This window comes from Rhinolophus ferrumequinum, chromosome 10 (genome assembly GCF_004115265.2).
Source record: "Rhinolophus ferrumequinum isolate MPI-CBG mRhiFer1 chromosome 10, mRhiFer1_v1.p, whole genome shotgun sequence".
NCBI lineage: Eukaryota > Metazoa > Chordata > Mammalia > Chiroptera > Rhinolophidae > Rhinolophus > Rhinolophus ferrumequinum.
In genome coordinates this window covers 5,174,361-5,198,606 of record NC_046293.1, presented here as the reverse complement: position 1 = coordinate 5,198,606, position 24,246 = coordinate 5,174,361, and the positions used below count along the sequence as shown (strand labels likewise).

The window sequence follows — 24,246 nt, the reverse complement described above, 5'->3', positions numbered from 1 at the left end:
CAAGTGCTCAACGAGGGGTTGCAAAGAGGGGTCAGTCATTTTAGGAGCGTGCAGAGAGAGACGGCCTGGCCAGGCAGGGAGCATTCTGGCCTCTGGGCAGGAAGCTCCGTCCAGGTGATTCCCATGGAGGAGCGCGTGAGGTTAGCTGGTTCACGTTGTTTTTTGGTTTTTTTTTTTTTTTGGGTCAGTGGGAGGTGTGCAGAGACATTTGCTCCTGGGGTGGGGGAACCTGAGGAGCAGGGAGCAGGCAGATGGAGCCAGCAGGGAGCAACAGCCCAGGAGCTGGGTCTGGGAAAGGATTTCTAAGGGGAAGAGAGGAAAAGAGGGGGCAAGGGGAGTTATGTTAGAAAACAGATCCAAGCAGGGGTCTTCACATGCAGCAGACACTAAAAGATAAAAAAAATAAGAAAGGATGAGTCAGGTGGACAAATACAAGATGTGTTAGACGAGGCTGGGTGTGTCTGGCCAGCAGCTGTTTGCACTGGTCCAGTGGCCGGCAGAGGCGGCTCCACTGCAGACGCAAACACCGAGGGAGACCCCAGCAGACGAGACAGGAAGGGGCCCATGGGCCTGAGAGAGCCCGGGCAGGACAGCAGAGACGGAGAGAGGCGGGAGAGGAGGTTCTAGATGGGATCAGGCTGCAATAGAGACACTGGTCTGAGACCGGGTTTTGCTTTGAATTTTGTTTGTTTGTTTGTTTGTTTGGTTTGGTTTGGCTTTTGGCTCTGAAAATAATTAATGAACGTCAGTTATCAGACAAGACAGGCAATCAGGGACCATCACCAGAAAAGCAGGAGGAATGAGATAAAATGAACCAAAACGGCTGTTGGAGAGGAGAGACCACACAGAGGAGGGGAGAACCACGCAGGTGGCAGCACCTGGGACGACAGCCAGGGACTAGCAGGGGACCGCAGGCCCCGCCCCCTGCCTGACCCCCTAGGCACCAGGGAGCAGAGTCACAGGGGACAGAATGTGACAGCAAACTCTGGGCTTCATGACTTTGCTTGCTTGCCAACCCCTTTCTTGTTACTTGAAAGTCCTTCAAGAAATATCTTCCAAGTTGATAATAAGAAATAGGTACTTAAAAAAAAATAACCATGATAACCGATTATTACGGGTTTCTAAAGTTTGTCAACATTGAAGAGAAAGAGGAGGATGAACCAAGTTGGATGGACACCACCCTTGAAATTCCTTTTTCTCAGTTAAAAATTTGCTGTTATTTTTGAGTGGGGAAGGACATGCTAGTGATTATGGCATGAGATAATCACAAATATTCAAGCTTTCCCTTGAAAATAAGGAGGAAGGAAATGACTCCATGTCACTCAAATGGACACTCAAATATGTAACAGGTGAGGTGAGGTGAAGGCGTTGCTGAGAAAAAGGGATTCTAGGTGGGAGGCAAAGTCTGGCGAGAGCCCCCGTTAGTTTGGAAGGGAAAGCAGTTAGAAACACCCAGACCCCCACCCAGACCCACACAGTCTATCTCCCCTGGTATTTTAGACATGAAGACTTAAAGCAGTTTTCTGAGAAAACCTCTTGGTTTTCCAGACTGCTGTGGGCAGCTCACATCACTAATGGGGCCGTTATGAGGTGAAATGTGTGTCTCCATGTTAGGGGAGCAAGCACCTGTGCTTCAGGAACAGACGCGGCCCGCCTGAGGCACACACACCTTCCTCCTCCTTACAGACCCCCTGCCTGGGACCACCTCCCATGTCGAGGATGAGGACCCACAGAAAACCTGCAGTGACACAAAGCAGAGGCGCTTGGTCCAGAGTGGCTGAATGACCCCGGCTAAGTCTCCATAAGCTTCCCATCTGTACCTGGGGACACTCTTTCTTATGTCCCTTAAGCTTCCTTCTTGGAAACCGGGACACACTGGGGTGCTGGCTGACTTCAGGGACCCACGACGCAACCCAGGGGGGCCAGGGTGGTGCAAGGGTGTCGTGCTCGGCGAAGGCGCCTACTTACCGATGCATGTCCGACCGTCCGAGTGGAGGGCATACTTCTGGTGGCAGCCACACGTGGGGCCTGTGTCCGTGTCCTCACAGCTGTGCTGGCAGCCTCCGTTTCCATAGTTACAGGTTACTAGTTAGGCCCAAAGTGTACATACGTGTGTATAAACAGAACGACAACAAGAACGATTAGTTTCTCAGTGTTGGTGGTTTCTTTGAAGGGATAGGGGAGGAAAAGAAGGGCATAAGACAATCCGTGAAGAGGCAGCCTTCCCCAGACCTCAGCCCCTCGAGGGTCTGGGGTGGAAGTGCTCACTCCCTAGAGTGACCTTGTCCTCCCTAGAGGTCACTGGGGACAGAGAATGGACTTTGGGTCGTCTGGGCTTGGAACAGAACTAGCACACAGCTGATGTACTCAGATGGTGTTAGTTGAAGGAAGGGATAAGCTAGACAATTTTATCCTTCCTGGGCTGCAAAAGACATTTTAAAATAGCGTGTCCCCCTGGGGCAGATGTCTATGAATACCAGGCATATTCTACAAGGTGGGGGAGGTGGGCCCATGGGGAGAGGGGACACTCATTTCTTCAGTTCTTGCAGAGCTGTCTTTCCTCTGCCTCGGTCTTGGGGTGTGTGCAAGGATGTCCCCACAGATGTCTACTCTCTCCAAGTGCCAGCAGCCATCTCAAACTCTGTCCCCTCAAAGTTCTAATCCTTCCAAGGCAACATCCAGACAGACAGAATGCAGGCAAATTAGTGTCACCTCAGGTGCCATTTTGAAAATGACCTTTTATTTAAACATGTTACGTAGTTTGCAGTGCCTCGGGCCTGGAGGAGCTGGTGCCCTTCAGCCCAGAATCTTAAAGTGTCCTACAGCATCCATGACCTGGGTGGACTGAAAAGGTGGCTGAACAGAGAGGAGCCAGTTTGAAATAGAGCAAATGATACATTCAAGTTTATTGAAAAGGAAATGTGCTGTTATCACTTTGCAGGGTGAGGGATCTTGCTAGGAGATCCAGGATCTCCACGGGAAGCGTTCCTCTCGCCCCTGCTTCACTCTGCTGGCAGGACAACAGGGTGGCCGTCATCTGGTACACCAGGGCCTCACGGACAGGGTGTCTTCTTGGATCCCTTACTCATCTGTCCGCAATTCTATCTACACTCTTCATTAACTTGGCAAAACCCTGATGATGATCAAATACGCAAAGATTAATCTCAGACCAACTATACGGTCAGAGGTGACAAAAATTCTGAATTGGCAGAGTCTGAATTAATGACGCTCTGTCAGGGTGACCCATGAGCAGGGCTGGTCCTGGAGGGAGGTCATTTGGTGGCAACTCCTTGGCAAGGGCTTTCAAGCATTTCAGGACCGCGTTCTGCAGCCGCCTTTCCCAGGTATTCTCCTTTTCACCAAGAGAGCGTCTGTCCTGAGTGACGGTGTCTGGTGAGGAGGACGTCAAGAGAATGGGTCCTGTTCTGTGTCCCAGACGCTGTCCATAGTGACCACAGGCTCTAGCAGGCTGCCTCTGCCACAAGGAGCTAATGACCATCCGAAGGAGGGACCCAACTGCCAGGGTGACATTTCAAGGACCTGCAGAACCACTTCAGGCAACTCAATGGGGGCTTGGAGCACAAAGTCTTCTGGCCCCCGCTGCACAGAAGTGTCTCTTCTCTTAGTGTTCCCGGGGAGCCTGACAGCCTGGAGTCAGACTATTATCTCCAAAATAGCTAATTTCTCTGTCCAGGAAGAGCACCAGGGAAGCCCAGGGCTCTAGGGGACAGCTGCTTAGCATAAATCCCAGGTGAGGGAGGGATCCAGGCAGAGGCCACATTGGGCGAGGCATCATGTGCCTTCCCAGCCTGAGAAAAGCCACATGTCAGAGCAGGCAGGTGGAGCCGGAGAGTAGGCAGTGAGAATAGTGTGGCCAGTCGTTTCCAAGTTCTGGGCTCCAGGAGATGGGCTGTGCCCTTCCTACACTTAGAGATGGGTGACTCTAAGGAAGATGCAGACCTGTCTGAAGTGTTTGTGCATCTTATGGACGCCACGGGCTGAGCTTGTACATGGAAATAAATACCGGAGCCTGGAGCTCTCGGAAGACAAAGAGAAGACTGGGGAAAATGTCCTCCGGCCCTGGAGTGGGTCCTGGGCTCTGCAGCGATGAAAGAGTTTGGGGCAGAGCAGTGTGGTCCTGCTGGCCCATCGAGGCTGGCTGGGCCAGGCCTCAGCCCCCATCCCAACTCTACATCTAGAATTTCCTGGACCTCAAGTGACCTCAAGGGCTGGGGGGAGTCTCAGAGCTAACTGTACACTAACCCTGCCACCTTAGCCACACAGAAGGAGCCAAGACTGACTGGACGGACAGCTCTCTGTGCAGTCCTTTCACAGGAGGGCTGCAAGGCCATCACCAATTCCTCGGCTCCGGGATTGCTACCGACTCTCCACACACTTTGGCAATAGCCAGACCCTGAGCAGAGAGGGTGGGACGTTGTTTTCACCAGCAAACGTTCTGGGCAAGGTCTTGGCTCTTCTGTGTCGGGGTGTGGTAGGGGGCATCTTAGCTGCTCACAGGGCCCTCCCTGCCTTGCCCCGACCACTCAGACCAGGTCAGCCCCTCAGGAGATGCTCTCTGAGTAAACTGTCCCCTTGTAGCACTGGCCCCAGATGGAGTGACGGAGTGAGTCAGCCGCGGCCACTTCCCTCCCGTGGAGGTTCGCAGCTCTCTCCCCCACACCTAGCTCAGGGCAGGGCCAGAGCTGGGCGGCAGCCAGTCTTGTTGACTGAAGGAATGTGCTTTGCTTCCCACTGAGCCTGTCAACAAGCCTGCCCACTCCACATGTGTCTGTCCGTGGCCTTTGTCCCGAGGAAGCTTGGATGACCCGACGGGGGGACTAGGAGAGCTGGAGTCATTCATTTCCTGTTCGGAAGGTTGTCAGGAGGCAGGAATTCTCTTTGCAGCTAATGAAATCCATCTGGTGGAGAGATCGGAGGGCCTGGCTGGAGGCCTGGAGCCGAGCTGGGCATTTCCCTGATGGTCTCACCCCTGGTGACAGCGGACATGTTTATCTTTACGATCCCACAGGAAAAGACCAGGAAAGAAAAGGCAGGCTGGTCCACATCTCGGACCACAGCTGGGCACTGAAAACGTCTTCACTTTGGGGAATGGATGAATCATGAGTAGGGACTGTAGCATGAGCTCCTTGGAGACAGGGACTGTGTCTGATGCATGTGGGTCCCCAAGACCTTGGTGACTGTTTGAGGAGGGCATGAGTTGGGAAAGGTGTGGCAGCCACGTAAGGGAGAGTGACCAGTGAGAGTCACAGCGACTAAGGATGGTGGATCAACAAGGGCCACTGTCTTCTCCACAGAGTGAAGGATGGAAAAAGCAAGGCCGTTTTCTTAATGAGAGGTGGTCAGCCTCAGGCTCCCACTGCAGTAGCCAGTGGGACCGCCTTCCCTGCTGGGAGTTGGATCTGGGCTCCTTCATACTATTTCCTGTGTCAGGAAGAGGCCTGGTATGGAGCACTTGTCTGGCCAGAGATGGGCCTGCTCACAGCAGCCTCCCTCAGCTCTTGGCACACATGGGGCAAACATTACATCAGTCTGGGTGTCAGCTGCCCAGTGAGCGGAGGCCTCACCCCACCACTCTCCACCCAGCTGATGGAGGCCACGCTTGGGGCCGCGGCTTTTGAAGGACTAGCTGAGTGTGTCAGCCGCTGTCCTGCTTCGTTTGCTGGCTGCCACTCCTACTGGGGAGCTGGATGACCACATCAAGAGGCTGTAGTACACTTGAGCCCTGCAGGCCGACCTCCGAGCTGCTCCTGAAATGGCCCCTGAGTTGGTCCTGAAATGGCCCCCATTGGCCAGAGGCCTCATTCCACCCAGATCTCCCAAGGTAGCCCTGTTTCCAGTGGGTCTTGTCGGGGGGACTGCGAGTTCTAATCTTCGATCCTGGAAATAAGGTCAGCACAGCCTGGGTGGGGACCCTACAGCACCAAGCTCCTTTCCTTCTTTATACCATCCTGTCACCAGGGCTGCCCTGGCGCACCAGAAACCTGAGCTGTAGATCCCTGTGCCATAGCCTCTAGACACCGTGAGCTCAGGGCCCATGGGTCTCCGGGGTTGCGGGGAGGAGATGGGGGTATAAGAAGCATTGGCAGGGCCATCATACAGGGCTCTACATAGGACCCAGCTCCAGAGCTGTGCCGGTGGTATTATGCCAGGTGGGAAAACCCCAGGCCTGGTTCATGGCCCCATCCACCATGCCTACCCAGGCCCCTTTGGGGGGCCTGCCTTTCTCTCCACCCTGAGGGGCTGAGATCCCTCCCTGGGCTACGTCCAGCAGACTGGACAGACCTCCCACAAAGCAATGGCAGGAGACGCGTGGGGATGTCTGACCCATTTGCCTCCATCTACCTACGTGTGCAGTCCTTCTGGTTTTGGGCAAGGTCAAAGCCGGGCCTGCAGTCACAGGCCACCCCACCTTTGGGCGTCTCCCGGCAGATGTGGGCACAGCCGTGGTCTTTGTTCATGCAGTTCATACCCTCTGGGAAGAGACAGATAAGAGAGAGTTGGGGACCGGTAAGAGAGAGGGAGAGAGAAGATTTCAGGCTGAAAAGAGATAGCCAATGAAACGTCACAACTAAATGGAGTGTTCTTGGGTTGCCGTTAGCACACGAACCGCATGTACCCACATAGGGGTGTGCACCAAGCCATCCAGATGGAGGGCCCTTAGGGAGAAGCCAAGGACCCAGTGGGCAGGCCTCGCTCTGAGAGCCACACAGTGAGTGGCAGTGAGGGACCCACGGAGTGACGCCCCTGACCTAGGTCAGATTACAGGGTATGGTCTGTGGAAATGCTTTCGGTCATGGCTTTAGTCAGCGTCCCCACTGAAGTGGGTGTGGGGGGCAGGAAAACGATGGAGGAGCGCAGCACTTTTCAGTTTGTACCGGATACCACGCATTCCTGGGAGGCAGGCGAAGGCTTTCGTTTCAGGCTCGGCCCCAAGAGCAGTGTTGATGGGTCGGGGCTGAGTGGGTGGGCGGCAGCCCTGAGCTCACCTGCCCCACCAGCCTCCAGCTGTCACACCCACAGGCACCGTCAGTCCTGCTTCGCCAGCTCTCATTGCGCTTCTGCACAAGTCACATCCATGGGATCTCAGAGGCTCATCCTCGCCAGCCCCACGGCCATGCCCTGAACTACACACCAAAGGGGGTCTCTCTTTGACCTGGCATCGCAGTGCTCCCTGGGTCCGCAGAACCCTCACCCCCAGTGCAAAGCCCTGCAGCCCGGGGCGCCGGCCTCCAGCTCCACCCACACACCCCTGCGCTGCTCCCTCAGCCCTCACGGAGCTCGTTCTGGGTTTAGGGGCACACGTCACTGTGCTCCTGTTCTTAGCCTGAGATTTCTTCTGGTTGGCAGTGGCTTCTTTCTGAAGCAAAAAATGTACGCAAACTTTAGGTACCTTTTTCTCCGAGGCCTCATCTTAAAAGGGCAGTCAGCAATTGACTTCCCTTCAGAAGGGGGAGAGTGTCACACGTGCCAGGGCTGGGCCCCCCACTGCCTGCTACAGTCTCTCCACTCGCTAGCTGCAGCAGGCTTTGTATCTGGAGCTTTGCCCATGGGGGCTCTGCCTGGCAGGCCCTTCCGGCATGTTGTTCAGCCAGACTCGGAAGCCCCGTCCCTCACAGGGCCAGCTGATTCAGTCTCCTCTCCTCCTAGGCTCCCAGAGGCTCCACTGTGGCTCCAAACCCCAGGCAGTGACAACAATCTGGGGCGTCTCATCCCCTATAAAGGTAAGCACCCCCTTCAGAGACGAGGGGACCATGACTGAGACTCCTGCCCCAAAGGCCCACAGTGCACTGAAAGGGCCTCGGACTAGAAAGCCCCATTCCCTCCCGCCCCAGAGGCCCAGCTGAGTGTGGAGCCGGGCTGCCCATGGGTTTCGAGGACACTGACTACAGGCCATTCACCTCAAGTCTCCGGAGGCCTGGCCTCTGCACCCCATCCAGGCAGTGCTCCCCAAGAATTATGCAGAAACACATTCTGAGGGCACTGGTGTGATGGGGAGAACAAGGGTCCCTCTCTTGTCACCCATAGATCCTGGACACCCCCCCCCACCCCAGAAGACTTGATCTCCCCTCACTGACTGCCTGGAGTGGCTTGGACCCCTTCAGTTGACCCCAGTTGCTGTTTATCTTCCTGGTGATTTGTGAGGAGATTCTAGAATTTATGAGGTCAGGGGTCAAGTGAGAGGTTGGAGGTCACAAGTCCATCAAGAGGCTAAAGGCAGATGAGAGGAAGAGCTGCTGTCTGCCCCCACACCGCCTGAACCTGACTTTCCTGTCCCCCTGCGAAGTGCTGGCTTTAGGCAGAGGGAAGGAATCCCACAGACGGGACACACAGGCCCCCTCCTCTCCCAGGTAGCTCACAGGCTCCTGTTCAAGTGAGGGCCAGCTGCATCTTGACGCCTTGTGCGTGAAGCATGGGCGTGGGGCCGCTGAGAATCAACAGCTACTTAAAAACAGAAACACCCTGGCAGCTACAATGAAGATTGTAGAAAGTCTGAAATTAAATAAAACGAAAGACTTGAAATGAACGAAGCCTGCATTTCACTCAGCACGCTGACCTCTGGTTCCACCTGATTTGACTACTCTTATTATGCCTTTACCTTGGCTTTCTTCCTTATTCAAATCAAATCGTTGGACTGCCAGCGAATGACCAACTAATCAACAGCTGAATCAGCGGAGCTCTTCCGTGCCAGGCCCCTCACAGGAAGCCGCAAGCTCACGGGCCGTTCACTGAAGTCCCAAACAGCGCGTAGGCTGGGCTTGCAGAGTCGTGTGCTGATAAATGTTTAGCACCTGGCGGGGAGGGGCTGAGGCTTGGGTGGCGGCTGATTTATAGCATTTGCCCATTTCTGTGGTGTAAATGCTCCAGTCAAACTACCAGGGTGACACCACTGAAGTCGGAGCTGGCTCTCAGGCGCCAGCGCGAGCCAGCCCAGCACACGTGTTTCTCAGAAGTCTTGTGACGTCAGGCTGATGTGGGTATGAGTCTGGCCTCCTTACCAGCGGTGTATCTTGGAGAAAACGGCTTCCCTTCTCGAGCCTCATCTTTCAAATGGGCAAGACAGTCTGTGCCTCACAGGCAGGGAAGTGCCAGCTGTGGCAGGTACTCAATCATGGGGGCACTAAGTTCTGAAGGCCAGCACCTTCTCTGGCAGATCTGGAGAAAGAACAGCTCCTCCGGGGCTGTGCCTAGGCCAGGCAGCCCCACCTCAGAGGAAGCTTTGGGTAGAGGCATTATCTCGGGCCACGGAGACATACTCTGTGCCTCGTCAGGTCTTCTGAGAGACTCCTGCCCTCACCAGGCTTTGGCCAGTGGGTCATATCCACTGAGCAGCTTCCCTGGCCGTCATCAGTGGCTGTCACCAATGATGGGCGGAGCCCAGGGACACCCCTCACTCCCTGCCCACGTGGTTTCTGCGGCTCTTTGGTGCCCAGAAACGCACAAGAAGCTGGTGCTCCGGTTTCTTCCCTGCTTCGTCTCCCACGGCCTCCTATACACAGTCCATGACATGCAACCCCATGCTGCTGGTTGACCATCCCCTGAGTGGCCCGTCCACCCCTTGCTTCTCCTGTTTTCCATAAATGAAATCCTGGGCCTCTCTCAAACTCCACCAGTTCCTCAGAGCTTCCCGCTTCCTGGGTTATACTCCCCGTGTCTCCCCATGCCACCACCGCACACTACCCTTCCAGGCTGTCCCACAGCCGGCACAGGAAATTGACACCAATCAGGCAGATCTGTGCTTTCTTCCTAAGATGGGAGAGTCCCAGGGCCCCTGGTGAAGCTCAAGCTTAAATGTGATGGAGAGAAGGAGGCTGACTTTCCATTCCCAGCCAAAGAATCGCAACTTACGAGAAGACCTGCTAATCACTACCAACCCTAAATTGGTCCCTGGGGAGCAGATGTGGCCCCAAACTCGGGCCGTTAGACAGAGTATTAAGCTTTAGAAATCACAGAGCTTTCTCCCACACCATGGAATTGCCACCAGGGGGTCTTCCTTTGTGAGAATCTAGATTTATTAGTAACAAGCCATGATGAGTTTGAAGCAGGAAGCTCCTTGGCCCCCAGACCAGTCAAGGGTCTCTGGACCCCTGTGCTCCCCTCACTCACAGCACTGCTGTGGTGGCTGTGTTGTTCCTCTCTGCTCTGTGGGACTCTGATCAGCCCCCAAGGGCAGGCTGAGCTCTGAGCTTTCTCAGGGGCCTCACTGCCTGATACAGGTCCCCCTGAGGAGTGGACACTCTGTCTCCATAGGGAAGGGAGGGGAGATGGAATAACCTTGGCCCTCCTCCATGAGGGTCTGGGGCGGAGGTCCGGCTCTCGTACCTAAGCAGCCACTGTCCTGGGAAACAGTCTGATGTGGAGTGAGCAGCTGGGAACATCAGCCACCCACAGCCAGGCTCCCGTGAGGCTAGAATCAGCTCAACCTGAGTGCTTCCGGAGTCACCTTGTCCCTGAGATGGCGGTCACCAGAGTATTGCCAGCACATTTAAAAATGACCCAAGCAACCATCCCAAAGATGGCTACAACAGTGCAGCCCGGGGGGCGGGGAGACACGGTTTCCTCTGTGCTGGTAACTCATGCAGCTCCGCGCCAGCTGCAGGCACAGGAACTGCCACCACCTTCTCCTCTCTGGGGCAGCACTGGCTTCTGCAGCCAGGAGAAGACTGGCTTCATGGCTGGCAGAATCACAGAGGGTCAGGGCTGGATGGATCCTTGCAGTCCATTTTGCTCGTTCATCTTGCATATGGGGGAAATGAGGTCCCGAGATAGGGAGAGCCTGTCCCAGATGGTACAGCAGGACTGGAACCCAGGTCACTGGGCTCCCAGCCTTGGCTCCCGTGCCCTGGGATCAGTGCTACACTGTGGGACCCAGATGGCTCCCTGGCATCCAGCATTTCCTGGGGTGAACAGAACTAGGAACCCAACACAGAGTTAGTGTGATAAATGGTACCTGTTACTACTAATTGTCCTTAGAATTTAAAAGCCTATTAAGTTCCAAGGCCAATTCAGGTGCCGCCTCCTCTGTGAAGCGATCTGGGCAGTGCCCCAACGAAGCACCTAACCCTCTCTCCTCTCTGACCGTCCACCACCCTCACTGAGTACGAGGGCAGAGCCTCCATTCACCGGCAGAACCACCAACTTCACAGGAAGCCTTGCCTCTGACCACACGTGTCACCCCTGTAGCCTCTCCAAACCCTGGCTGCCTCTCAAGCAAGGGTTTCTGTAGGTCTGTGGAACTGACGGGCCCTGCCTCAAAGTCCATCTTCCCGTGGCCCTCTGCTTTGTACCTCATCTGCTCTTGGGAGCTGGGTACGAGAGAGCTGCTCTGGAGCAGGTGCAGCCTCTCCCACGGCCCAGGGCCCTGTCCTGATACGAGGGAGTAACCGCACTGCCGCCCGAGTTTAGCAGAACCGCCACCGCCCTCCCATTTATCTCCCCTCCTTGAGGGGAAATGAGATATGATTTCAGAGTCGTTCCGAGAAATCCTGGTCTTCAGGGGCGCAGTGCCATTCAGGCCAGGCTGCCCGCCTGGTCGAATCTAATTTGATCCAACTCATCCAAATCAGATTACATCCTGCAAACTCGGACTGAGTGTCTCCTTGGTGCCCAGGATGGGGCGGGGAGCAATGAGGACACAGATGCCTCACTGCACTGTGCCAGGTCCCAGTTCAGACTCTGCCACTCGCTGTATGACCGGGGGCAACCACGTCACCTCTCTGAGCCTTAGTTTCCGCCTGTGTAAAAAGTGGAGTCACAGGACCTGCCTCCAGGTGCTCACTCAGCGTGCGCGCCCCTTCCCTGGGCCAGTGAGGCTGGCTACAGGAGCAGGTCGGGACCGGAGGGACTTCATCTTGGCCGGGGGCAGCCATGGAAAGTTGTAAATCGGGCCGTGACACACTTATGTGTTAGAAAGCTCTCTGGATGCTTTGTGAAAGGTGAGCTGCAGGGATAAGACTGCAGGACAGAAGCAAGTGGGAGGCTGTCGCTACCACCCTGAAAGGCACGAAGGAGCCTGGAGGGGTGCAGCAGCTGTGGGGACAGAGGCAGGCTGGACTTGCGATACATTTAAGATCCCCTTTCTCTGAGTTTTCCAGAAGATGTGTGTGATGCAGGCTCTTGGGCTCTGACTACACTTTTCATCTAATTTAACACTTATCATAAGCCTGAGAAGTGGGAATTGCCATGCCCATTTCACAAGCAAACCCATGGCGGCTGGACCAGGGTGGGAGAAAGCTGTGCCAGGGCCACACCTGTGTGAGAGGCAGGTGCCCAGTGTTTCCTCCTGATGGGTGCTTCCTGGATGCCTGCCTTCTCTGGGTCCTGTGACAGGCCTCGCAGCCCTTCCCATTCCAAGGCCTATTTTTCCCAAAGACCTCGTATCTCTTTTGGATACTTCACCAGAGTGCGCCCAGAGTTAGATGATGGTAGAATCTGCCTGCCTCAAGCCAGCGAGTGCATTGCACTTTCTACAAAACGAAGTTTGCAGATGCATCTAAAGCAGGGCAGAGGGCGGCGAGCCCAATCTGTACTGAGGAGCTGAGGAGCCAGTCTTTCTCACTGCCCAGCCCAGGATAACAAAGCTGGGATGTGTGCCTCCCAAGGGTCGTTGCTATGACGACTTCATCAATAACATCACTTTCTGCATCCACGTCCCTTTAACACGAGGGAAGGGAAGGCATCAGAACAGCAGAGCGGGGAGAAGGGAACAATTACCTTGCTCTGCCCTCCCCCCCAACCCGGGAGGAAGGGATTTCCCTCCCCTTCCACCTCATCAATGGTAAATTATGCAGCCCAGAAAGAGGCTGGAGCCTTGGGGGGTGGGGTGGCAGGAAGAGGCTGGGACTCCGCAAGCTGTCCAGGCTAGCAGGGAAAAACAAACTCGGGCTCCCACATGCTTCAAAGAGGGGCTGAAGAAAGCGTCAGAAAGGTCCTGCCCCGGAGGGTGGGGGGGGAGGCACAGGAACAGAGCAGGGACAGGATTGGTGGGAGAGACGACCACGACACCTTCGCCCCCAGCTGCCACTGTGCCGCTGTTCCACATGCTTTAGATATGTTATCTCACTAATTCCCCCGATCACCCAGCAGGGCTGTTATATCATGGTGTTACCCCCTGACTCCATTCCTTAACAGACGAGAACACTGAGGCTCAGAGAGGTGAGGGGCTGGATCCACAGGGCAGACCTGAAGCAAGACCCAGCGGGAGCAACTCTGGGCTGCAAAATGGGCTGCAGGCTGATGAGAACCATAGCTGCCACCATCGAGCTCCTATCTGCTGCTGGACACTAAGCGCTTTACAGGAATAATCTCCTTTACGCCTCATGACCACTTTTCAAAGCAGATGCAATTATCCCCACTTTGCAAGTGAGGCGAGTAGGATGAACAAAAGCTTGGTAATTTGCCCAAGGGACACGGAGTGGGACAGGCGGATGTGCGCGGTGGTTCACGTTAGAACCTGTGTTCTCAGGGGACTTCCAGAGGGACGGGGAAGGGGCAGGGCAGCTGCGGCTGTCCCTTAGGTAACAGGACACTGTGGTCGGCCTGCACAGTCTGCCCTTGCTTCTCACCTTGGTGCCTTTGGGAGCATGTAGTTCCTTCTGCCTGGGACACACTTCCTCCCTCCTTTGAGTGGCAGCTTCTGACTAGTTTTTTGAGATTCTGTTTGGGTGACACCTCTTCTAGGAAGCCCTCCTTGTTTCCACCCTACTTGCAAGTCCTTGGCCTGGATTAGGGGCCTGGCCTGGGCCTCCACGGCCCCCTGCATCCTCTCTCTCACAGCACCCACCACACTAAATGCAACTTCTGGGTCGGCTGGGTCACCCCCACCAGACCGATGGCTCCTTGAGGAGGCAGGGCCCAAGCCCAAGTCATGTCTTTGCCCGCCCCCCATACTCTGCACAGTACCTAGTCTTGAGTGAAGGCCTGAGAAGTATTCACTGAACCCAACTGCACTGGTGAGGGGCCTGGGCTTGGTCACTGTGGGCTTTGACCTCTGCATCAGAACAGGGCCGACACTCAGGCAATAGGGCCCGTCCGTCTGCAGGCCCAGGCCCAGCTGCCGCTTGCAGTGCAGTGCGAGCCCTGCGCCTACTCTCCCCCCTGCCTGCCCACCAGTCTGGATTTGCCTCCATCCCCTAGTGACACGCCAACAGCATCTGCGCCTGGATGGTGTTCAGGTAGCCTTGAATTAGGAGGCCTGGGCTTTAGCAGAAACAGGGCTCTGCTCCCTGGCCAAGGCGCCAGCAGCTGGCTGCCCCAGACGAGACCCCCAGCTGACTGTGAGCCCAGCCCACCCCAGGCTGCGTCCCTAGGGGCAGCCCCACCTGGGAAATGGGAGTGGTTAGGACGGTGGGCTCTCCTTACCCAGAGCTCCTCAGAGGCAGGCCCGATGCCAGGCTCTTTGCAAACATCCCTCACTGACTGTTTCCACGACTCTGAGTGCCAGGTACCATCAGCAGGCCCACCTGATAGGTGAGAATGCTGAGGTCCAGACAGAGGTGGAGCAGGGATCTGCCCCCGGCCCCCGTGGCCATTTCTACAGCAGTCCCAAAGGGGGCCCAGCCCCTCGGCCAAATGATCAGCTCACAGCCCACCAGCCCTGGTACCCACTCGGCTGCCTCAGTGGCCCTCAGGGGACTCTGCTCTGCTCCCCCCCTTGTCAGACTCTCACTGCCCCGTCAGCCGCTCTTCTCCTCATTGCTCTCCTCCCCTGCTCCCTCTTCAGGCTCAGTGGCCCCGGCCAGGGCCCCAGGAAGACTGGCCCTTCCAAGAGGCACCTTGCCTTCTCTCAACACTCGCCGCCCAGCTGGTCCAGCCACAGAAGTCCAACCCTCGTGGGATTAGACTCCCAACACCTTCCATGGCCATTCACTGACTTGCCCATTGCTGATTCCACAAATACTTAGGCAGGATCTCCTTTACACCAGGCCCTTCCCAGGACCAGACCCCTTTACCTGCTCTGCTCGCGGAGGCCAGACCACGGTCGAGCCCGTCATAGGAGTTCAACACACATCTGTAGGGTGGCTGGTCCCTAAGTGCGCTGGTTATGGACAAAGGGCATGGCTCTGAAATGAAGCCATTGTACTTTGAGTTTACAGGCAAGGCAACAGCCAGAATGACCAGTTTTCTGGAAAGCTAGAATTGGAAGGGACTTAGAGAGCATCTAGATGAAGCCTCTCTTTCACTGAGGAAGCGGAAGCCCACAGGACAGTCACTTGCCCTGGGCCACGAGTCAGTCGGCACCATGTCCACACGTAACCATCTGACTCCCGATCCCCTGGCTCCCCGTGCCCTGACTCTCACGTTCTTTCTGTCGCATTAGGAGGTGGCTCAGAGACACTGCTGGTTCAGGGGCTGTCAACTGCCCTGATGCGTAAGCTTACTCATTTGTTCACTCACTCCTTCTGTAAACCTTTGCTAAGTACCGACTGCATGCAGGCCCTGTGCCGACGCTGCGGACAGAGCCTGCCAGGATGCCCACCCCACCGGATGCATTTTCAGCTGAGATCAAGTCCTTTGCCACGGCTGCTTACTGGGTGGACAGGACTGTGCACGTGGACAGAGGGACAGCTGAGTCTGTGGCTGGCTCCTGGTATTCCCGATGGCTGCAGAGGGGGTGGGCAGGGCCTGCCTTCTCAGAAAGCAGGGATGGACACCAGCATCCCTTGGGTCCCTCCACCCCTGGTGCCTTGACCAGTCCCATCCCTGGGAGTCCCTGAAAGCTGCCTCCGTGAGATGGGAGGAAGCCTCTCTGACAGCTGTGAGGACCACATGGCAGTCTGCACGTGCCACAGGGAGGTCGGCATCACGAGGGGGCGGCCCGGCCCCAGCAGCTCTGCTTCACACCCACTCTCCAGCCTGTTCTGCGGTGTGTGGCCTTGGCAATTGCTCTATTTCCTCCTCTGAAGTGGAGGAGAATCATTAAAGGGTAATAAAGAGATGATGTCCCCAGTTCAGAGACCCCGATAGCCCCCTCAAGACACAGATGGCGCCCAGTAAAGGCTGCCCCCCAGCCTGGCTGGCTGACTCTACAGCTCTTGTCCCGTCAGAGCACACCTCCCCCTGGACCCCAGCCCCCTCCGTCCCCTCCCAGGACTCACCTTCCCGCCTCTTCCCACCCCCTGAAGTTCCCTGGCTGACCACTAGGCGTCACCATGAGCACACCCGCGCCTGTCTGAGGCCCAGGTGGCTGGGACCACAGAGACCTGCGAGATTGTCTCACCCCCTGAGTTTTCACTCCTCTCAGGCTTGGGAGGCTGAAGATGCTCTTCCCTCCACAGGGCTGCCAGATTTAGCACAGGATAAAAACATAGGGTGCCCAGGTAAACCTGGGTTTCAGGTAAACCACAGCTACTTCCTATGTCTCAAATGTTACAGTGGTCATACTTGTACTAAAAGGGTATCGTTATCTGAAATCCAAATTTAAACAAGTGGCCTGTATTTTGTCTGGCAACCTTATCCCTCCCGCCAAGGGGACCCTAAAGGAAGCCATGAGGGAACAGTCAGCTCACATAGGTCCCCGGCCACGACCTGCCCACGACCAGGGACACATCTGTTTCTCCTTCCTGACAGGTGATCAGATGGAGGGAGCCCAGGTGTGGGAGGGCCAGCATGGCGGCCTCAAGAGTGTTCCCACAGCAGCTCTTGGGGACCCGGGAGGAGAAGCCAACAAGAATACCGCGGATATGCTAGCAGGAACGTCTCTGAGGACGCGAGCAGCTCCCTGGCCCACCACGGCCCACCCTGTGCTGTGGAAAACAGCACGGGCTCCGTCCTGGCTCTGTGCCCAGCCAGCTGTGCGTGCTGCCCTGCCTGCACCTCTGCTCCCTCCTACGCAGGAGGGTGGCAGCTGTTACTTCCCAGAGTCCTTTGAGGATTAAAGCATACCAAAGGCTTGGTACACAGCAGGAACTCCATAAATGTCAAGACGCTTCCCGTCTCCCAAGAGCTTGCATCAAGGGCAGGTAGAACCACCTCTGGGAACTTCCGCGAGTGCCACCATTTATTCTAACTGGAACAGACTGCTGAGTCGTCACCTCACCAGGCAAACAAACCTGTGTGTGTGCACACTGGGTCAGCCACTGTGATGGGGACCCTGGGAACAAGAGGCCCGCGGGAGGACACGTGTTGCCCAAGATGAATGAGTTCACGAGCTCACGTACAGGCAGGGGGATGTGAGTGGGGGAGAGTCCCTGAACTTCTGAAAAACTTGGGCCCTCCTGCTGGAGAGGCCTCAGCTGACCTTCAGGCTGCACGGGAGTGAGCCCAGGCGAGCCCAGCAGGAGCGAGCCCAGGCGAGCCCAGCAGCAGGGCACCCGGCCAGACCACAGCCAGACCACAGCACCGGGCACGTCCTCCCCAGGGGCTGTGCATGCTGCCCGGCCCGAGGGATGTGAAAGCACGTTGTGAAATTGATGCCACACACAATTCAGACATTATCTCCCTCATGAGATGGATCCGATCCCCTTTTCACTTTCCTTTGGCACGTCTCCTCTGCTCCCTGCCCTGTATTAGACGTAAGAAACAACAGTGCCCTACTCGCACACCTGTCCCCTAAGAGAGTGGGCTGAGCCACTCAGAACCACATGGTACAAGAGGAAAGAGGCCCGCCTAAGAGTCAGAGATGGCTTCCCAGAGGAGATAAAAGCATGCTGGGTTTTGAAGGATGATGAAGAGTTCTCCAGGAACGGCACTTGAGGCAGAGGAAATAGCACCCATCAAGGCCCATCACTGGTAAAGGGCACTTGTAAAGGGCTCTCTGGTCCCAGGGAGAACAGGGGCAGGTGTGGGGCCCTGGGGAGGAGATGCACTGTGGAAGGCCTGGGAAGGTGGTGGTCGGGTGTGGCAGAGACAAGGGTTAGCTGTAGCTGCTCCATGGTGTGCACACTGTGGACATGAGCTGTGAGAAGGCCCTGAGTGGGGAGTGACACGGCCAGCATGTCTAGAACTGTGGCTTGGCTGTCGTCAGAAGCCTGGATGGGACAGGGAGACCCGGAGGCAGCTGCTGTACTAAGTCAGCGAAAGGGTGAAGCTTGGCCCCAGGCAGAGGGTGGAGAGGCTGGCCCTGCTCCCAGCCCTCCATCCACTTGGTCATTCGGTATCTTTGGTTTTAGGAGTCCGTCTGACCGGAGTTCGAAACTTGGTTGTGCTATTTCTTCACTATGGACAAATCTCTTTGCTTCTTAGCCTCCATTTTCTCACCTGAGAAATGGGGATAATAGCAGCTAAACTACACAAGGTTGTTTTCAGGACCCGATTACTTGTGTCAAAGTCTGGACACAATGCTTGGCACGGAGGGATGCCCAGTGACAGCTGACAGTTTTGCTGATCTCAGGTCCAGGCAGGTCACCAGGGGATGCAGTGTGTACATAGTGTCTCATTTTAGTTCATAAACAATTCTACAGTGAATACTAATGTTGGTCCCATTAGAGAGATAAGAAACGGAGTCCCCAGGACTTGTGGCCGAGAAGGGAGCCGGGGCCTGGAACAGCTACCTCTTGCCTGGTGCTTGCCCTCCTGCACTGTCCACTCCGGGAGGCCCGAGGGTCTGCAGCGTGGGGAACCACTAGTGCTAACGCCGTGAAATAAGGACTGGGGTTCCCACAGGGCTGCCTGGCCGGTTGGCTGGAGGCCAGGCCAGGAGAAGGGCATGAGGCTGGCTTACCAACAGCCAAAGGACTTGTTTATGGAGTGGGAGGCTCGTAAAAAATAATAGGCTGGATTTATTGTCCCCACGTCAAGGGCCATTCCGGACGGCACAGGGCCGGACAGGCCTTCACCAGCAGCACCATAAATCTTCCTGATAAATGCGAGAGCTGTTTATTCTCCCGCCCACCTGGTCTGGGGCAGGCAGGGGGAGCGAGGACAGCCTGCACACCACGAGTCCACCCCAAGGAGCAGCCGGGGGGCCGCCCTGAGGCTGGGGCATGACCACACCAGTCTCCTTCATTTAAAACAGAAAGTTCCCAGCCACCCACACGCACAGGGGCCCGAGCACCCACAGCTGATGATGGAACGATCCAGAGCAGGGAAGGGGATGTCCCTGGGCCTGCAGGAGCCACGCTGGGGCCCCAGGTCAAGGCCTGGCCTGGATCTGCCATGTGGGAACCACGTCCTGGGAGCCTATCAGCTAAAGATACTGGTAGGCTCCCAAGCCGACATGCGCTGGCGTGGCCCGCGAGGCTCGTTCATTCGAGTCTGGAAGGGCGCTGGAGCAGAAGAAGGAGAGTTCACTGAAATATTTCCTAGGGCAGGTGTGAGCATCCAGTGATCAGGAGTGTAAAAGCCCCGTGAGCTGCAGAGGAGTGGGGTGGGGGGCTCCTAGGGGCACCTATTGGCTGAGATGGGGGATGGAGGAAGGGCGGTGTCCAGTCTGCCTACAGGCCAAGGGCAAGTGAGAGCAGGAGTGGCAGGGCAGAAGATGAACGAAGTCCAGGGACAGGTCAAGGACCAGCCTAGAGGAGCCGGGGGTGGGGCTGGGGATGGGGGTGGCAGAACAAGGGCTAGGACAGGGCAGAGAGGGTAGCTGCCCCCAGAGGCTGCTCCTACGGTGAGAACCACTGGCTCTCTGCCCTGACCTGGGGATCTGCACCCAAAAACTCCCCAGTGACCTTTGCCAAGGAGGCCCCTGTAGTCAGCTCCGAGGTGGTGTGGGCTTTGAGCAGTGGGTCAGGTCCCAAGGGCAAGGGTGCTTGGCCTCCTTCAAGGCTTCCTGCTTAGCTGACGATGGGTGTGCTGTGCAGGGCCTCTACTCCACCTATGCAGGCGTCTGGGTGCTGGCTGGAAGGAATGCTTTAGCCCGAAGTCTGCCACTCAGCGGGCACACAGTGTCTGCTGACTGAGCATGAGCATGCTCTCCTGGGCTCCTGTGGCCCCAGGACCCCTCTGCCAGACACCTCCACACACTGTGCGGTCAGCGCCTGTCTTCGTGTCTGCCACCCCTGCAGTCTGTGGCTTCTGGGAGGATGTGCTCTGGCACAAAGGTGGGGCTTCTGAGCGCTGCCCACTGAGTGAGAGGGAGGAGCCTAGCCCCTGTCCCCAGCCTGGTCATATGGTCACAAGTGCAGCAAAGGTAGCAGAATGCTGTTGTCCCCAAGCCCCCAGAACACATGCAGGGAGATCAGACTCCACTCAAGTACCCAAAGCCCTGACCCCTGATGGAACCCCAGATTCCTGAGCTTCTGCTCACCAGTCAGCTCCTGGAGATTTACTCAGGCCCCAGGCTGGGGCCAGGCCTGAGTCACCCCACCAGGCAAGGAGGCCCGGCACCTGCACTTCACATAAGCTGTCCCTGGACATCTGTGATTCGGGGCACTGAACAAGAGTGTTGTCATGCGGGGTGTCATGTGGGGTCTCTGGTCCCGCTCCCCGCATAAGGACACAGGATATGGTGAAGCAAAAAAGGAACACCCACGGAGCCGTAGATAGGGGAGTCACACCACTACATTCTCACTGGCAGCTGGGTTGGAGACACAGGAAGCAGGAGCCACACAATCCGCAACCTGCCGTCCGCTTTTCTGCCAACCAACCTCACTTGCCAACTGCAATCCGCCGTGCTAACTGCAATCTGCAATCCGCTTGCCAGCCACCAATATCTGCTAGCGTAGCCACGGCCATTATATTAGTGGCCAATGGCTCACTGGTTACAGCTGACGGCCAACTAGCCACAGCTGATGGCCATGCAATCATAGCTGATGGCCATTTACTACCCGAGGCAGCACCTTTCCACATGAGGCTGAGAGCCTGGAAACTGCACTCCTGGCTCTGTCCCCACAAGTGTCGATCGAGCAGGACCCACATTTTCAGCCTCACGAAAAGCAGAGACTGGCTAGTCCAGTTTTCAGGCTCCAGGCTCCCCTCCAGGGTCCCTCATTCTAAAAAGAACAAAGCCCTACCTTGTCCAGAACCAACGCCACTGAAATGTTCCACACCTATGTGACACGGGTAACAGGCCACTCCAAAGTATAAACCTGAGGCAGAAGGTCCTGCCTGCCCTGCCTGTCACCTTCCCCCTCTGCCATCTTCCTGCCACCTTCCCCATAGCTCCCCTCTCTCCATCCACACTGTCCCCGCATGAGTTCCAGACCCCAGTGGCTGCCAATGTTACCTCTCAGCAAATTGCTTCCAGCCCAAGGTAAGTAGTGATCTTCCCCAAACGTGGATCGTAGCCCCACCCCAGGACTGAGGGTGCCCCGTCACTTTCACAGCAAAGTGCAAACTCCTGCTAAACAGCTTCCTGACCCCCTCACTTCCACCAGCCCTGGGTCTAGCTTCAGGCTCCGGGACCCAAGAAAGCCTGCTGGGACACTGACTCTTCAGGGGAATCAGAACAAAGTGGAAATCTTAGATGTCAGAGAACCCCTGGCCAGAGGTGCGAGGCCAGCCTGGCTTGAATGAAGGGCCCAGGCAGAATAGAGCAGTTGGACAACCCACAGGGTGAAAAGAGAAGGGCACTGGTGGCGCAGAGGCAGAGTGCTTGGAGTCTGGGCTAGGCTGGAAACAAAACCAAAAGCACACCCCCAATAAATTAAAAATAAATTAAAAAAAAAAAAAAAAAAAAAAAAAAAAAAAAAAAAAAAAAAAAACCAAAAGCAACCATATAAGAAAAGCATCAGGCACAGGAGAGGGGCTCAAACCTGAGTCTCCCTTTCCTTCCAGCGAGGCCCCACAGTGTATAGAAATGACCTGATATCAGGGCAAATCCTGGCACCCAACCGACCAGTCTTCATGGCCCTGGGGCAGCCACGGAATCACCCTCTCAGTCAGATGGCACTGGAGGGTAGTGGTGTCTGAGGGCCCTCCCTGCTCCAAACAGCATCCCAGAACTCAGGCCCAAACATGGGCTCCGCATCTGTGTCACTGCACCTCTGTCTGCGGTTTCTGCCTCTCTGTCTTCCTGGCCCTACTCCAAGTTTGTTTTCAAGGTCAGCCGCCTCCAATCCATTACTTGGCCCAAGGTCTGGTTCCAGAAGGACTGGCTAGCCTCTCACCCTGTCCTTCCCACCACAATCCCCACTGCCACCCAATCCCCCCAAAGCCCCAGGGTATGTTATCCCCTCTGCCCACTGACTGCCTGCCCACTCTCCACCAGTCAGTCACTTCAGAGGCCACCTGCTCTTAGGGGTTTCTTGGATGCCTCTCCACCTCCCCCAGGCTCCCAGCCCCCAGGTGGAACCAAGTTTCTTCTGACCTGGACAGGCCGCTGGCTGAGTCCCTCAGCACTGCAGCTCAGGGTCCACGCTGACCACCCAACAGTCCACACCATGCCACGCCACGCCACGCCACGCCACGCCACGCCATACCATGTCACGCCAGAGTACATAGATAGGACGTAAGTTTAAGAAAAAAGAGCAGGCACGGAGAGGGAAAAAACTTGAAGGTGCTGGCTCGTTGGTGGCCCATCTACTCTGGGACTGGAGAGACCCCCCCCCCCCCCCCCCCGGGCATATGACCACCATGGGGGGGGGAGAGGGAGCAGCAGAGACTGAGACCGGCCTGGCCTGGCCGCCTCAGGCGGTGGGGCAGAGGTGGGACTGTTTTCACCTGCTGTGTCAGAGGCTGAGAGGGAGGGAAGTGCGGGCTGCGCTGGGGCCAGAACCAGGCCTGAAACGCTGAACAGAGGGGGATAAGCCACAGATCCCAACAGCTCTAGGGCCCCTCCCGCCCAGCGCCTGGGACAGCAGAACAGCCTGTGTCCCCAAATCAAGCCTGAGTTCTGAAGAAGCCGCTTATGGGACCCACTACCCCAGGGCAGCCGCTGCACTTGACCTCTTCAAAGCATTTCCCTTAAAGGAACCCTCACTTGCCTGGCAGGGATTACTGGTCTTAATTTACAGACAAGGAGATCCGAAGAGGTAGGAGTGACGGCAGAGGCTGCGTGGCAGTGGAGATGGAGAGGGGCCGAACCTAAAGCTCCCAATCCCAGCCTGGCCAGATCCACACGCCGTGGACCAGGGATTGTGCTGGCGCCTGGGAAGGGGCCACTCAGAGGGCTGAGCCCCATGGTCTTATTTCTCGGCCAGGAGCCTGGACTGACCCTGGCTGACCTCGCTTATGCATCCGGCCACCTCTAATCAAAACCAGCCTGCGTGCTTTTCCTCTTGCTCAGGGGAGGCTCCAAAGAGCTTACAGGCTTTAGGAAGAATCCGGTGACATGAGGAATCTGATTTGCCAAATAGCTCTGGACTCATTGGCCCTCCCAGGAGTCATGAACATCGGAGACCACTTAGGTGCAAAACCAGCTGAGACTTAGCACCCTCGACCTGCCCTGATGTTGAGTTCTAACAATCATTACTGTGGTTGACACACACACAATCACAGCAATTGTGGGCAATTGTCACGACTGAGGGAGGCTCAGGAGGGAGGCAGCCTTCCCATCCAGGCCCCAGCTCCACACACAGGCATTAATGAGTGGTCGGCCCACATCCTCTGCACTCGGCCCGTCCGCTTCAGACCTTCCATGTGGCCTTTGGGAACCCTGGAAATGCTGCCACTTGTCCTTCTGGAGTATCCAAGAAGTCTGCTGTTTTTTAGATTGATTCACTACCCAGATTTAAAAATGAGGAGATTCACACAAAAATCCGAAGGAGAGAAGGGCCTTCTTTAACCAACATGCTGGTTAACACAGATTGGGGTTGAGGTCCCCAAATCCATATTCTGGTTAAATCTCGATCCCTGGTTTCCCATAAAAATCTGGACCGGGCTACCCAGGGCCGTTGAGTGGGGTGAGGCACTTGGGCTCTAGACTCTACTGAACAGTAAATGTGAGGCCCCGCTGCTGAAGAATCTCAGTTCTCCTAGAAGTCCTATATTCTCCCCACCAGTGTCATTTCCCCACCTCTGCTCAACCAGCCTCCCAAGGCTGCCCTCTGCACAAAGTCCAAACTCCTGCCTCGATCTGGAGGTCTCACTGGGTGTGGCCCCTGCCAAGCTCCCCTCACCCTGGGCTTCTCTCCTCTTGGCTCCCTGTGCTCCAGCATCCTTCCCTTCATTTTGCTTTGCACACGAGCCTGGTCCATTCCTACCTCAGGACCTTTGCACATACGCTGCCTGGCACCCCTCCCCCCAGCTCCTCCCATGGCCGCTCTTGCTTGTCATTCGGTTTCAGCTCACGTGTGGCTTCCTCACAGAGGCCTTTGGCGCTCGCCTGTTTCTCTCTATTCCTCTACCAGCCTCTTCTTTCCTTACCAGCCTCATCATGTCACAGCTAGTGACCTGGGCTGGAATCCTGAC

The 24,246-nt window shown here is 56.2% G+C and overlaps 1 protein-coding gene across 4 annotated transcripts in view; it reads right to left on the bottom strand.

The window, feature by feature from the left end:
• Positions 1-24,246, bottom strand: part of SCUBE1 (signal peptide, CUB domain and EGF like domain containing 1) — a 123,998-nt gene that overhangs the window by 52,540 nt on the left and 47,212 nt on the right. For 3 of the 4 annotated variants that reach the window (XM_033118302.1, XM_033118303.1, XM_033118305.1), the window contains 2 exons: positions 6,368-6,493; positions 1,969-2,085 (listed from right to left, as the gene is read on the bottom strand). The exons of the other annotated variant lie outside the window; for it this stretch is intronic. In XM_033118302.1, coding sequence (XP_032974193.1) covers positions 1,969-2,085; positions 6,368-6,493 — 243 coding nt within the window. The remainder of the gene's footprint in view (positions 1-1,968; positions 2,086-6,367; positions 6,494-24,246) is intronic. 4 annotated transcript variants of the gene reach the window in all.